General features: G+C 35.4%; 1 protein-coding gene across 1 annotated transcript in view; it reads right to left on the minus strand.

Annotated features, from left to right (window-relative positions):
• LOC311431474 (macrophage mannose receptor 1-like) overlaps nucleotides 1-13431 on the minus strand; it is a 34882-nt gene that overhangs the window by 14374 nt on the left and 7077 nt on the right. Inside the window, exons 8-18 of the mRNA XM_084508977.1 lie at nucleotides 12118-12231; nucleotides 10845-10960; nucleotides 9801-9949; nucleotides 8756-8955; nucleotides 7314-7441; nucleotides 5837-5924; nucleotides 5080-5224; nucleotides 2398-2433; nucleotides 2134-2297; nucleotides 1321-1403; nucleotides 301-401 (exon numbers count right to left, since the gene is read on the minus strand). Of these exons, the coding sequence (XP_084365103.1) occupies nucleotides 301-401; nucleotides 1321-1403; nucleotides 2134-2297; nucleotides 2398-2433; nucleotides 5080-5224; nucleotides 5837-5924; nucleotides 7314-7441; nucleotides 8756-8955; nucleotides 9801-9949; nucleotides 10845-10960; nucleotides 12118-12231 (1324 nt within the window). The remainder of the gene's footprint in view (nucleotides 1-300; nucleotides 402-1320; nucleotides 1404-2133; nucleotides 2298-2397; nucleotides 2434-5079; nucleotides 5225-5836; nucleotides 5925-7313; nucleotides 7442-8755; nucleotides 8956-9800; nucleotides 9950-10844; nucleotides 10961-12117; nucleotides 12232-13431) is intronic.

Genomic DNA, 13431 nt, shown 5'->3' on the forward strand with positions numbered 1-13431 from the left:
CATTACAGAGGATAACACAGACAATATTCATAAAGCACAAATGAAACCTTCCAGAGGTAGGTGAAACAGTTGCCACGTACACTATTAGCCCAAATACAATCCTCCTTCCACTGCAGTGTGTTTGTCTTCTAATAGTGAAGGCATGATTTTAACCTCAATGTACTTGTTATGAAAAACTGTCTCTGCTGTTCAGCTATGTGGGGAGCCTCAGATTTAAATACGTGGCAAACATATTAGCTTTTGATACCATTATCTCCTCAAGATGCTCAACCAAGTGTTTCACTTTGCTATTTTACTCACCAAAATCTTTTGACATTATCACACAGTTTTCATCATTATTTGCAAAATTGGGTTCATTTGGAGCCCAGGCAACATAGTCCACTGGAGTCTTATCCAGCCAGCTGAAAGAAAAAACGGCAAAGTGGTTGCAGGACAGATATCTCCAGCAGCCATTTAGAGATATGAGGTCTCTTCAGCAAATGGGCTAAGCAAAGTATCAAGGTATCAATAGTGACTAGAGGGCAAAGGCTCTAAAACTGAAAGGACAGTTCCACAGCAAATATTACGGCCTCTCACCTATTTAGTATTATCACATTCAAGTCCCATCAGTGTCCCATTTTGTCACAAGCTAGATAAACAATGTCATACTCAACAGCTTCTTACAGTCTGGATGAGACTGCAACACCAGAGTTTGAATTTCTCTTTCATTCCAGAAAGGCATCCTCCAGAAATAAATCTATTTGTAGAAGGCTAAAACAGGTTCTCTGCCAGAAATTTCAGAAACCTTTTGGGTGAGATATTGCTCATTCTTCAGGCTCACATAATTTGGGATTTATTTATCAATAAGTGGGATTCATATGGTTAAATGCTTATGTCTAAACCTCTGGAGCTTCTACATAGCCATTAGAGGTCTAAATCAGAGTTAATCTCATCTTAAAATTGATGTCTAAAGTGAACTAGGTGAACATCATCCTAAACTTAGCTGCTTATCCTCACTACTTATGAGGGGTTGCTTGGGTCTTTAATTCAGATCTCTCAGTGTAAGACATCAAATGAAATGACCCTTACCCATGAAATACTATTGGTTTTGTTCACCCAGATGTAAATAAATAAATAAATAAATAAATAAATAAGATTATTTGCTTAAATGTAGGAAAGCTTAGTACTTCTAATCTCAAACTTCTGAAATCTATCTAGAGGATAAATGCGTAAGAATTATTAACTTGTAAGATGAAAGCACACACAAATACCTCCGCAGACTGACATGAAATTGCCATCATTGTTGTACATTACTATCTTTAATGTTCTTCCTTTACTCACCTGAACTTATGATCAAAGCTGACAACTAAGCCAATGAAAAATGATTCCACTGCGAGAAATATTCCCCTCTCTTTTGTCTTAATCTAAAACAAAAGCAATTTAATCACTAAACAGTTCCACAGTTATGCTTTCCTTGTTTCTTTGTTTGCTTGCTTGTTTTTTACATGATTTGAGTCTCAGGCAAGAATGTTGTAGGTTCAGACCTGAACTGCAAGAAGGCTACAGAGAAACAGATCCTGGAGGGAGGAACCCAATGGACAGGAAAATAATAGTAACTGCTCTGTAGGCTACATGTCTTAGAAGAGATAAGCAACCTAGCCCTGAGCTGCCCTTTGCTACTCCTTTAATATTCACATGCATTTTTTCTCTACTTACCTAATGTTAGTTCTTGACAGGTCCTGAAAAAATATACCAAATAAGTAATGTAGGGCAGTAGCTCAGGATTTTAGCCTAGCTAAACAGCTAGACCATTCTCTTTATTTTTCAAGCTGCTCTTCTGTTAAAAGTCAGCATTAGTGGCCACTGACCTTGTCCCTACAGGAAGGCTGCAGTATAAGTCATGCTGCCTATGAATTGCCTGAGCATGTGGGGTGCAAATTACTGTTTTGTATTGGATGCTGAGAAGAAAAAAACAAATCCAAGGGACAAATCCATGACCAATACAATCTTATCAAATTGTTTACTTGTAAAACAGAGTGAAATTGATCATGGCTTCAAAAGTGCCCACATTCATTACGCTGAACTAATAATTAGGACGTAAATATAAATAAATAATATATGATATATGAAATATTTAATAGACACAGTGCTTACATATTTCCATATAAATTGTCTTTTGCTTTCGTTCTCAATGACAATAAGATCGGCAAAGTTCTTCTGGCAAATTCTCCGTGCTTGTTCCATAGGGACATGTTCTTTGCTGAAATAATACTGTTTATCCTCATGTATAATCCATCCATCATCAGTGGCTTGATATTCTGGAAGATAAAGAAGCATATATGTTACATTCTCATCTGGTTTGTAAAGAGTCTAAAAACTATACCGTAAGTCTTCTTTTGAAAGAGGATAAAATCCTACCAAGCTTGTAGTTTGGTTCAGGTTTTAGCAGTGTACCTGTAAAATAAAACATCATAATGAGCAATAGTCTATTAATAATAACAATAACAATAACAAAAAAATATATATTATTTTATTAACAGAGAAAGAAAATACAAATATGAATTATTTAACAAACTTCTCAAAATTTTAGGGCATATACCACCATATTAAATTAAATGATAATTTAGAAACGTTTAGCTAGTGAAAAACACATATGTTTAATGTGTACATAGGTATCTCCAAAAACACTATATTAAATAAGTCAGGATATGCAGCAAACACTTTGTAGATGAAACTTACATCCATTTGAAAATGTATTTTATATTTTAAGCTTATCGTGCTAATGATATTTATTTACAATCACGGAACAAGTACCAGACATCATAATCCATCTATTCAACTCTCAAGCTTACCTATCAAATAGTCAACTACTCACAAGTACTGAAAGCATAATTTTCTTAACACCACACATATTTTCCACTGTCTAGATATATTCCTACTATCCTGATGGCTTCCCCTTTACTTGGCAGGTTTGTTTTTAAGAGAGTCCTGGAGAGAGCCAGCTGCTGTATGGAGAAGCAGTATATACCCCACTTCCTCATAACATTACAGACCAGGAGGAAGCAATGAAGCTGATGCTATACCCAGGGCTAGCTATAGTTCCTCAAAGGTAGCTCTGCTAGGATGCCTGTTGTTGTTTTTTTTTTTTTTTTTTTTTTTTTTTTTTTTTTTTTGTTTTGTTTTGTTTTGTTTTTTTTTTTGTTTTGTTTTGTTTTGTTTGTTTTTCTTCACAAACAACAGAAATTCTATTAGCTTTCTACTCATTCAGTTAATTAGCCTTCCTCATTTCTTTTGAGCTTTGATATAGAGGAACACATTATTAAAGAAAGAACAAAAACAGTTTACATGAGAGTGAAGCAAAATAATAATAATAATAATAATAATAAAAATCTGTTGGAAATTTCTAAATATTTTCTCCTTAAGCAGATAATGAAGAATAGTACTAGGTTTATTCAAATATATTCATAGTGAATTTACATTGTTCACCTAGTTTGGATTTTATTTTTTAATCCTAATTAACTGTAACTGTCCTTGCTTTTCAAAAAGGAAAAAAATAATAATTTGTTGTATATGCACCCTTGTTCTCATCTCAACAAAAAAATTGTCTTCATGAATGTCATACCATCTAAGAGACTTTAATAGAATGGTCATAAAATGATGGGTTTTTTTTGTGTGTGTGTGTGTTTTATTGTTCTTTGTTGTTGTTCTTTGTTTTTAACTCCTTGAGAAGCAGCTGGAAAATTCTGGAAACCACAAGGTTTCCAGGTGAGCAGAATTGCTAAAGGTGAGCTGTTGCTGATGGTGCAGACAGTGGTTGTATAGGCAGCACCCACCAACATGAGTGGCTGGTGACTGACTCTGTTGGACTTAGCTCCAGTTGTGCTGCCTGCTGCCATTTGCAATGCTGTGGGAGTGACCAACAGTGAATAATTTATGAAAAATATGCTCAGTGCAACTCCTTCTTTCAGGAGCAGTATGGTAAGACACTTAATGAACAACGTTATGCATGGATTTCAAGGCACACCAGGTCAAACAATGAGGTTAAGTGCTGAAAAATGAGAATTAACAGCTGAGTTTCTCCCCTCTCACAGGTATTATCATCTAATCTATACTCACAATAACAAGGTCTAATTTAAGTATTTATTTATTTTTAACTTCTGAAAGATCATCTAGGGTCAAGATAAACTGATCAGAGTCTCTCTGTCATATTTTCTGAACTCCCCCTGAGTAATCCCATCAAGAGCAGAAAGCCACATCTGTATGAAGCAGCTTGCCCAGCATGCCAGAAAGGGCTGCACAGAATGTGCTGCTCCAGGCTGGTGCACAGAAGTCAGGGGTTTGGTGGTGTATTTGCAAGACTAATCTACTCACAAGGGAACAGTGATTCTTCCTATTTGCATAAGTAATTTTTCAATTACTCAGTAAGTAATTTTTCACTGTTTAAGGATAGCTGTTTGTTGGCAGAAGTATATGAGGTATACCCAGTTCTGTTTGTGCAGCTCCTTCTCCCTTGCCCACACTATCACGCCTCCTACTCATTCCCTGTGTGAAGTCAACTTTCTTTTAATTTTAGGGAGCTTTTAAGGTGGTTCTAGGAATCCCTCAAGGTTACGCTAGCTTCTGGTTTTGATCAGCTTTTCAGAGTTGCTGGTTCCTATAGCAACATCTCCCTCTGTTTGGTTCCCATTGTTAGTTTCACAACGGGAACCAAAGCTTTTTTTATCTTTTGTACAGGGAACTCTTAGTCCCTTCCATCTTTAGGTCTCCTGGGTAAACCCAGAGCAGATAAAAATTGAGGGAGGAGATAAAAGCAGAGAAATCCTTGCTAAAGAGATAAGTATCTTTGTCTTGCAAATTTATTCAACTTGTGACAGGACGAGATAAAGCCAGAGATAAAGTAAGAGGGATATCTTTAACTTCCTGCATCTGAGTACAATTGAAATAGCTCAGTTCATTCCTCTCCTTTTGTGTTGCATTCACTACTCTACCATTCAAATGAAAAATACCAAATATATTTCTTCCTTTCAATTGGTTGAAATCCATACAATTTGCGTTTGAACTTATGCTTATCACTCCAATTAAATAGTGAACTAATCATACCTTTTTTTGTTTCACAAATCCAATTAAGTAAGTGTTCACAGTACAAGTCATTCCAGCGCATTTGGGGTGATCTATTAAACATAGCACAATGTTCAATTTCTTCATGGTTGTTGGGTTCATCTTTATCCCAGTTCTCATAAATTACCTGTGTGGAAAATACATCTCAATTACCATGTGTTTCAAACTGAGTGGAAGTGACTGTGTTTCTCATCATCACACAATTTCAGGGTTTCATCATCCCAAGCACTTCTTTTATGGGATTAAAAGGAGTTCAGAGAGCTCTGAGAGGGCTGTGGAAGTCATGCCGATCAGCTCACTTTACCCCTTGCTCCCCAGAGAAGGTGGAAAAATTTCACTTTATGGTAAAGCATGTTTCTTGTGGAGGAAAAATAGATAGATGGAGAAAGTCATGTTTATCTAGCTTTGTAAGAGATGGCAAGCTGATTTTTCTGTACTGTCTGTCACACAGCACTTCCTAGTCTGGGATGCAGCAAAGATCTAGGAGCTTGTACTGTGGAAGATGGGGTATAACATGGCACCAGGAATGACAATACAGAGCTTTGTGCTTCTGTTAGAGTGCTAAGATAGTGCTAAGATAGTGCCATCGCTAAGCACTGCAGCTCTTCAGCTGATGTGTTAAGTGCTGCCCTGCACCTGCCAAAATTTTAAAGAGATTGGAAGAAAAGCATAAAAACATGAAAATCTATATATTCTAAAAGTCAGAAGGGCAATTAACCTTCAGCAAATAAGTACTTACAGGAGAGCCATCAATCCAAGCAAATCCTTCATCAGGATTTAAGAGAAACAAACCCATCCAGAATCCCTGCACGTGCACTCCTTTATCCCTAAAGAAATCATACAATATCAATGCTTGAATGTAGAAAAAGGAGCTATGGTATAAGTGCTAAAAAGCATGAAATCATACACTTTTCTGTCATATCTGAATTGGGAGCTTCTTGTTCACTGTTGGCCCATAGCCAGGCTCACTGTTTGCACCCTTTCCAAGTGTACTTTCTTGAGACAAGGCATGTTGCACTTGAATTTAATTTGAATTTATTTGAATTTATTTTGAATTAAGCAAGTGGAGTGGCATAGCACTAGTCTGGGCTCCCATCCTTGAGTCAGAAGCATAGTTCTTGCTTGTAGCAGGAGTTCACAGGAAAGGTTTTAGTAAAAGTAAAGCATGAATAGAGAGATGTAATATGATATGAATGAAAAAAAATTAAAAATATATATATTTTTCAACTTCTCTGATTTCCTTCTTGACACTTCAATTGAAGTTTATTTAAAAGTTTCTGTTGTTTATCTCCTCATATTTATGAATCAGATACAATAGGTTCCTATCTCACTCACTATATAGCAGGAAACTTTCCCTTCCCAAAATTTTAATAGGCTAAATCAAAGAGCTTTAGCAGATGAAGGAAAATATGCTCACTTCTTCACAATATTAAAAAATAATAAAATGAAAATGGATGAGATCATGAAGACTTTTCTATATAATAGTTTTAAATCTATTTGAAAAATTTTAGAAATTACACCTGAATACACCACTATGTGAAACACAGTTTTTTGTTTAAATACCTATATATTATTTATCAATGAGATGTCTTAATATTGAATATGAAATGCGACCAAAAAGTAGTGGTCTGATTTGGGGGGAAAATGCTATAATTTCTAGATTGTGTGTAATGTGGCATTTACAGCATTTATATAAAAGAATGAAGATGAATTATTGCTTGTTTGATTTAAGTCTTCAGTTTATAGTCTGAAGATTTCCACATTAATTCCTTGCATTTCAGTTTATGTTACATATTAGCTCAAGGTTTGTTTTTTGTTTTGTTTAGTTTAGTTTTGGTTTGGTTTTTGAATGTGTGTCTTAAAATATGAACCATAGCCATTAAAAAAAAAAAGGCACAATTAGAGCCAAACCATTTAACACCTCCCTTTTGGAACAGGGCTAACATGTACACACTTGAGCAAATTTGGAGAAAGCCATTGATGAAAAAAATATGAAAATTTCAGAAATATCAAAAAATGAAATATTTGAAATATTCAGGTTGAAATATACATATTTTTTGAAAATGTAATTCATTATGATATTTCCAAATTATATCTTTCCATTTTCTTTTAAAAATTGCTTGTTTTTATTTGCTCGCTTGTCCAGTTCCCAATACATTTTGATAGAATTCTTATTTAGCACTAACATGAAAACGAAATGTTGTGCAAGTACTCACAATGCTAACCGCCTTATTAAAGTTTGCTCTTCTCTTGAATTGATTGTGACCAGATTTCCTCCTATTTCTCTACAGAATTCTTCAGCTTCAAACCAAGACTTCTTTAGGTTTCCCTCCCTCACAAAAAACTGTTGAGAAAAAATGTGATAATAAATTACTAAATATAATATAACATATAATTAACTATGTAATTAAGATCAGTACCACTTCAGCATCTCTTTATTCTTGAGAAAGGCAACATAACATCTGTCAAGACCTATAATATTAAATGTTAGTAATGTAGACTGTATTTTTTTCTTACTTTCCTCTATTTTAAAATAATAAGGGAAGAGTAGTGTAGGAGACTAGGGAGAACAAAAGTTGTCACAATAATTTATCACTTAATTGGAACTTTGACCACTGAAAGGCTCAAAGAAAAATAGAAGAGTCCAGTCTTAGCATTGTGCAGTAGAAAGGAGGAAATTATTGAGAAATTGAAGGTGGTGGGTAGTTCAATATGTTAGAACAGAAAACATAGCATGAACAGTAAGAGTTATAATACAAGGTGCTGTTACAGGGTGAGGAAGAGATTTTTCTGTTGTGCAAGCATACATATAGCTCTGCTTCCTGATGTGAAGTACACACATTCATGAAGTAAGGAATTGTATGCTTGGCATTTTTGAGAAAGCAGCAATTTGGTAAATGGCAAAATCAATAATGTGAGTAACAGTAATTAACTGGGTGTGACATAAAAGTCGAGAGACTTTTAAATACAGAGCTAAAATCATCTCTGTCCTTCGAACAGGCGGAGAGTCTCAAGAGAGAAAGTGAGAGGAAACTTATGTAAAGATCTGGAAGAGAAATGTTTCAGATTATTAACCTTTCCTTGTACTATTTTGCTTTTGCTTTTTTCTTAAAAAAAAAAAAAAAAAAAAAAAAAAGGGAGAGAGAGGGAGAGAGAGAGAGACATTTCTAGGCATTTTTTGCTAAAACAAAGGAATGAAAGGAATGCACAGAATTTTTACTTGCTGATGTGTCACCAATGGCAAACTAAGTCTGGATCTAAAAGTATCACATTCTCTGATAAAAGATTGTTGAAGAACCAGGCTCCCATAAGTTTTCTCTTAGAAAATAATGTCATAGGCAAGTGACACTGACAGCTCTTGAGATATGTTTGTTTGAACTCCAAAATTCTTGGACATAAACAAATGGAGTGAGGTTCTCACCTGTTATGTAAATAAAAGAAACATTTTTAGCTCTCTATTTTCATTGTAGCAAGCTTTTTGTTGTTGAGTTTTGTTATTTTTGATGGCTATGTCTCACGGGTTGGTTTTCCTCTTCCAAGGAGAATATGATTCTCCAAAAATGTCCCAGCACTGGGTCCCTGCACATCAGGATGAGCAGTGCAATGACCCCTGGGCTCCCCCGTGCTCAGGCTTGCAGGGAAGGAGACGCACACTGACCTTGTAGCACGAGTCTCCCTGGGAGGCTCCATCCCAGCCCTCAGCACAGGCAGCTGCAGGCACCTGTGCAGGAGGAGCAGGGGGAGGAACGCCTGCTGCCCACTGCTTGCAAAGAAAATTTGCTGCCTCCTGGCAGCTAATGACATCCCATAATCCAGCATTCATTCCAGTTCCCATGGCAACACAGCCTTGTTCTTTTCCTTTGTGATATATAAAAGAAATGAATGAAACCAAAGTTTAATTGCTTTATAAGAAATAGGATATTTGTTTTTATTCATATAAAACTGTGAAAAGGAAGATGCAGATTAAAAGCCATCCTGGATATAAAATTATTCTGAGTGTCTCCTGCCACAGCTGAGATAAGGGTCAGTATGTCTCAGAGACCCACCTTTCCCAAAAATGGATTTAGGATACAAATATTCCTCATCTTGCCAACCCCAGGCAAATCACAGGACAAATAGCACTTGATTTTATTTACATTTACAGCAAATGGACTGTCAATTACTTTGTGATTCTCAATATCAGAGTAATTCAATTTCAGGAAAGGTGATATCAACTACAGTAAGACTTTCTTGAAACATAACTAGCTACAGAGAAAGCAACGGTTTCCAGTCATATGTTCTGCTGAAATGCAGTAGAGCAGGACATTTGCTGTCCATTTCTCACACAGGCACCTTGTGGGTCAAATACTCAGCTCATAGTCATTTTTCTCAATTTGATGAGTTGCTGTAAACAGGTGTTTAAAACGTTGAAAAAAAAGAAGACCCTTGGACCTTGTTAAGTCCTCTACCTTGTTGGTTTTGGTCTAGCTCAGGATACATATGCTTCTCTACAACTTCACAAATAATGAGTAAAGCAGCACCTGGCACTCAGCTGCAAGTGTATGTTATACCAGGGGCAAACAAGATCTGACAGTGTTGGTCACCTACAGCTGTAAACACAAAAGTACCTGCTCTAATTTCCAATATGAGGAGCTGGAAAGCAGAAACCTGCTTGAATTTCAGAGAGACTCTGATCACAAGGGATGTGCCCATGCAGAGCTTACCTGGCATTGCTGAGTTCCAGTGTGTGAAGAGAGGAGCTTCACCACTGGTCCACCTGAAAGTCCCTTGTTCTTCTGTGTCAGAGAGACCAATCCAGAAATATTTTTCAGACCTCAGACCAGTCAGGCTAATCAGAAAGGCTTGCTCATTTCTGAAGTGGAAAACATTATTCAAACACAAAATACTATTTGCAATATAAATCTGATACAAATAGATGTATCTCTACCATGCCAGCACAGCCCCAAGGAAACTGGTCCTTAATGAAGTTCAAGCAACACCTCAGCAAGCTCTTAAGTGTAGTCAGAAATATTTAGTGAAAGACACCTTTTCCTCTCCAAAGGTATTTTTACCTCCAAAGGTATCTTCTTTCCTCTCCACCTGGTTCTGTGAAACATCACAAATCACAACTCACATCAGTTTATAATTGTATACTGCTATTGTCCAAGACTTTGTGATGCCTCAAATCTACCAGCAAGTCAGGACCAAACCACTGTTAGCTTTGCTACACATTGTCTCTCAAAGTACTCATCTTCCTCAGAGGCCATGAAGCCTTCAAAGACCATTTGAGATATAGATACATGAGATGACACATTCTGGCTATGGAAGGAATGTACAGAAAGCATTCTTATATTTGTTCAAAATTTGGCTTAGGTGGTATTTTAGGGAATATTTTTAAAGATTTCCAATAATTAGATAACATTCATCAGTAAATAAAGGAAAATAGTAGTAGCCACTTTTCAACAGAAAAGCAAAAACAAAATAGAGGTTTCTTTAATTAGGAATTGAAAATTAAGAGATAATGGAACTCAAGAACCCTCAAAATCTGAAAATTGTTTTAGTTAGTTAAATAAAATGCCCTAAAATGTCTTTTTTTTTTTTTTTTTTACTACATAGATAATTTTGTTTTGCTGATTATTTTTGAAAACTGTTATTGAAATGGTTTGAAAAGCTTTCTAAAATATACTTTTTTTTTTTCTTTTTTTTTTTTTTTTTTTTTTTCATCAGAAGTACTAACTTGGAAGTAGAAAGAAAGATATTTTTCCTACCTGGTTTCCACTGTGGCTAGATAGGCTTTACTTTGTTCACATTTCTTATTTGCATCTGAGAACGTTACAAGGTCAGAACCCACCAAATAGCAGTGAGAACCATATCTTTTCCAACCCTGTGAAAAACATGAGGTTCTTAATTTGAAATTGAATTAAACTTCAGTATAGAAATTATCTCCACTATTTTGTATGTAAATATTTGATGTTTAGTTTGTTGCCGATAGGCTTAAAAACAAGATAAGACTAGGCAAATCTGTTAATAAAAAAAAAACAAAAAAAAAAACCTTGTTTTGTTTTTGTTTTTGTTTGCTCCTTCAAAGACCTTTTTATTTAAAGGATGACATCATGACATTACTCTTTATCTCTTCAAATTTTCAAAGAAAATTTTGACTCTGCTATCATATTCCAGTATTTTGTAAGGTTGAGATTATGCAAACCTCACCATAATAAACCAGTGATTCATTCAGAGGGAGCTGCAGCCAAGTCTTCCAGAGCTACAGGATCTGACATAATGAAGTGCAAAAATATTCTGATTCTGAAATTAATTCAGCTGTAAGCACAGTTCCCCAAAGCTGCCCCTAGCACCCTTAGAGGAATGTGTAAGGAAACTTTCTGAGCCAAGAGGAATCCAGATGGTGCTTGTTTGTAGGGAGGGTGGAAAGAAGGAATATCACCCAAACACCCATGCTTCTTCCTGTTGTTAGAGAGATTTATGCTGGTTGGTATAGATTTAATAAAACGTGAATTTTGGAAAAAATACTAGTTGGGAAAAAATAACCTGCTGATATCACTGAAAGGCCAACTAAGTAGTCTATCAGTAGTAACATGGTATGGAAAAGCTAATCTTATATTTTATAATATTTTATTTCTTTTGTAGTTCTTACTGTAAAGATTTTGCTATGTATGGGGACTGTAAATAGTAGATCTGAGAGAAGGGACAAAGTGCCTTTTGGTAATTTTGCATGTTTGGCTACAAGCATAAGTAGAGAGAATAGTAATGAAATTATTTCAAAGATATATGTGATTTTTTTACAAGGTGGGTCACCTGGAAGTGAAAGAAAAGTATTAATATACACATAAATGAATCTTGACATTCTGTAGTATTTTCAGAGTACAAATGAAGTATGAACATATATTAGTAATTTGCTTATGGGAAAAGACTAAGTTTCCTCAAGAGTAGAAGATACAAACAAATGTAAAGACTCTAAAAGAAGAAACAACAAGTAAATTAATTCCTATTCATTTTTCCCAACATTTGTGAGAGAACATTTACTTTTTGGCAGCCTGGGTCTATGATCATCTCTTTTTCAAGAGATTGTGGTGAAGGCTTCTTTTTACAGATGTAACCAAGTTGCTTATCACAAACATCAGTTGCCCAGTATCCATCCTGGAACAGCAGGAAAAAGAAATACATGTAAAAATATTGGCATTCATAAACATAAGAAAACTGCTACTTCCCTCCTTCTTCACTACAAGGCTCACTGAAATGTATTACATAAGAAGACTGTAGAATTGTCAATGGAGACTTATTTAAATATATATATATATATTTGAGGAATAGTTTAACATTCGAGGATATTTTGAGATGAAAGAAGGAAATAAATTACATCTTGAAGTCTCAGCATTATTGCCTATTATAACTATCTGTTTCATGAAAGGATTTGTAAAGATATATCTCATCTGGTCCTGATGGATCTGCATTTACAGAGGCATTATTTCACTATACTTATGGACAAGAGATCAATGAAACTGAAATAATGCGTATCTAAGTGTGTGACAGTAAAACCTATTATTTCATTCATCAAGGAAGAGACTCTGAAAATGACTGCTTTCTTTTAAAAATAGAATTATGTAAAAAATAAAATTGAATGTAAAGCTTTTTTTTTTTTCCATAAAATCTGGTTTAGGGTCAATTCTTTTGGTGCCTAATAGTGACAAACATTAATAACGTTCTGCAGCATATCAGTTGTGCATTTTCAATTTATTTATTTTTTAAAGTTCATGACACTTTTTGTGTGTGCCTTTGTGTGTGTGTGCGTATGTGTGTACTTGTGTGTCCATGTATCTAATAAGCCAAACACATGTGGCATAAAAATAAAGTCTGACAGACAAGCCGTGAGAAACACTATAGGGTTTTAGGTTAGATTATTTGGCAGATAGATGTAACTCACATTACAGCTGAAGAACCATGCCCTAATGCCGGGTCTTCATGCCTTAATGAAATGACACTGCGGAACTTAATGGTCTATCAGACTGGAAGACAAGGTATGCCAATAGCATCTATGATAGCATAACATATTACTTGCTCATTCTCCTCCCTCTCCAGAGCTACAACCTTTTTTATTGCTGCAGCCAGCAGAATAAGGCTAACGTAAAACTTCTGAACCTGGCTTTGTACCAGGTAAGAAATTTCAAAAAAGTAGCCCGAGGAAAATAATGCCTTTCTGTTTCTGATCTCCACTGTACTCTGAAGTCTCATCTGGCTGATGCCAAATTTATGGGGAAAATTATTTTAAGCTAAGATATAAAAAGTTTCCTGAACAAGTATGTAGGGACAAGTGACTTCAGTTTGAGGCAGTTATTAGCT

Source organism: Aythya ferina, assembly GCF_964211825.1.
Source record: "Aythya ferina genome assembly, chromosome: 2".
Lineage (NCBI taxonomy): Eukaryota > Metazoa > Chordata > Aves > Anseriformes > Anatidae > Aythya > Aythya ferina.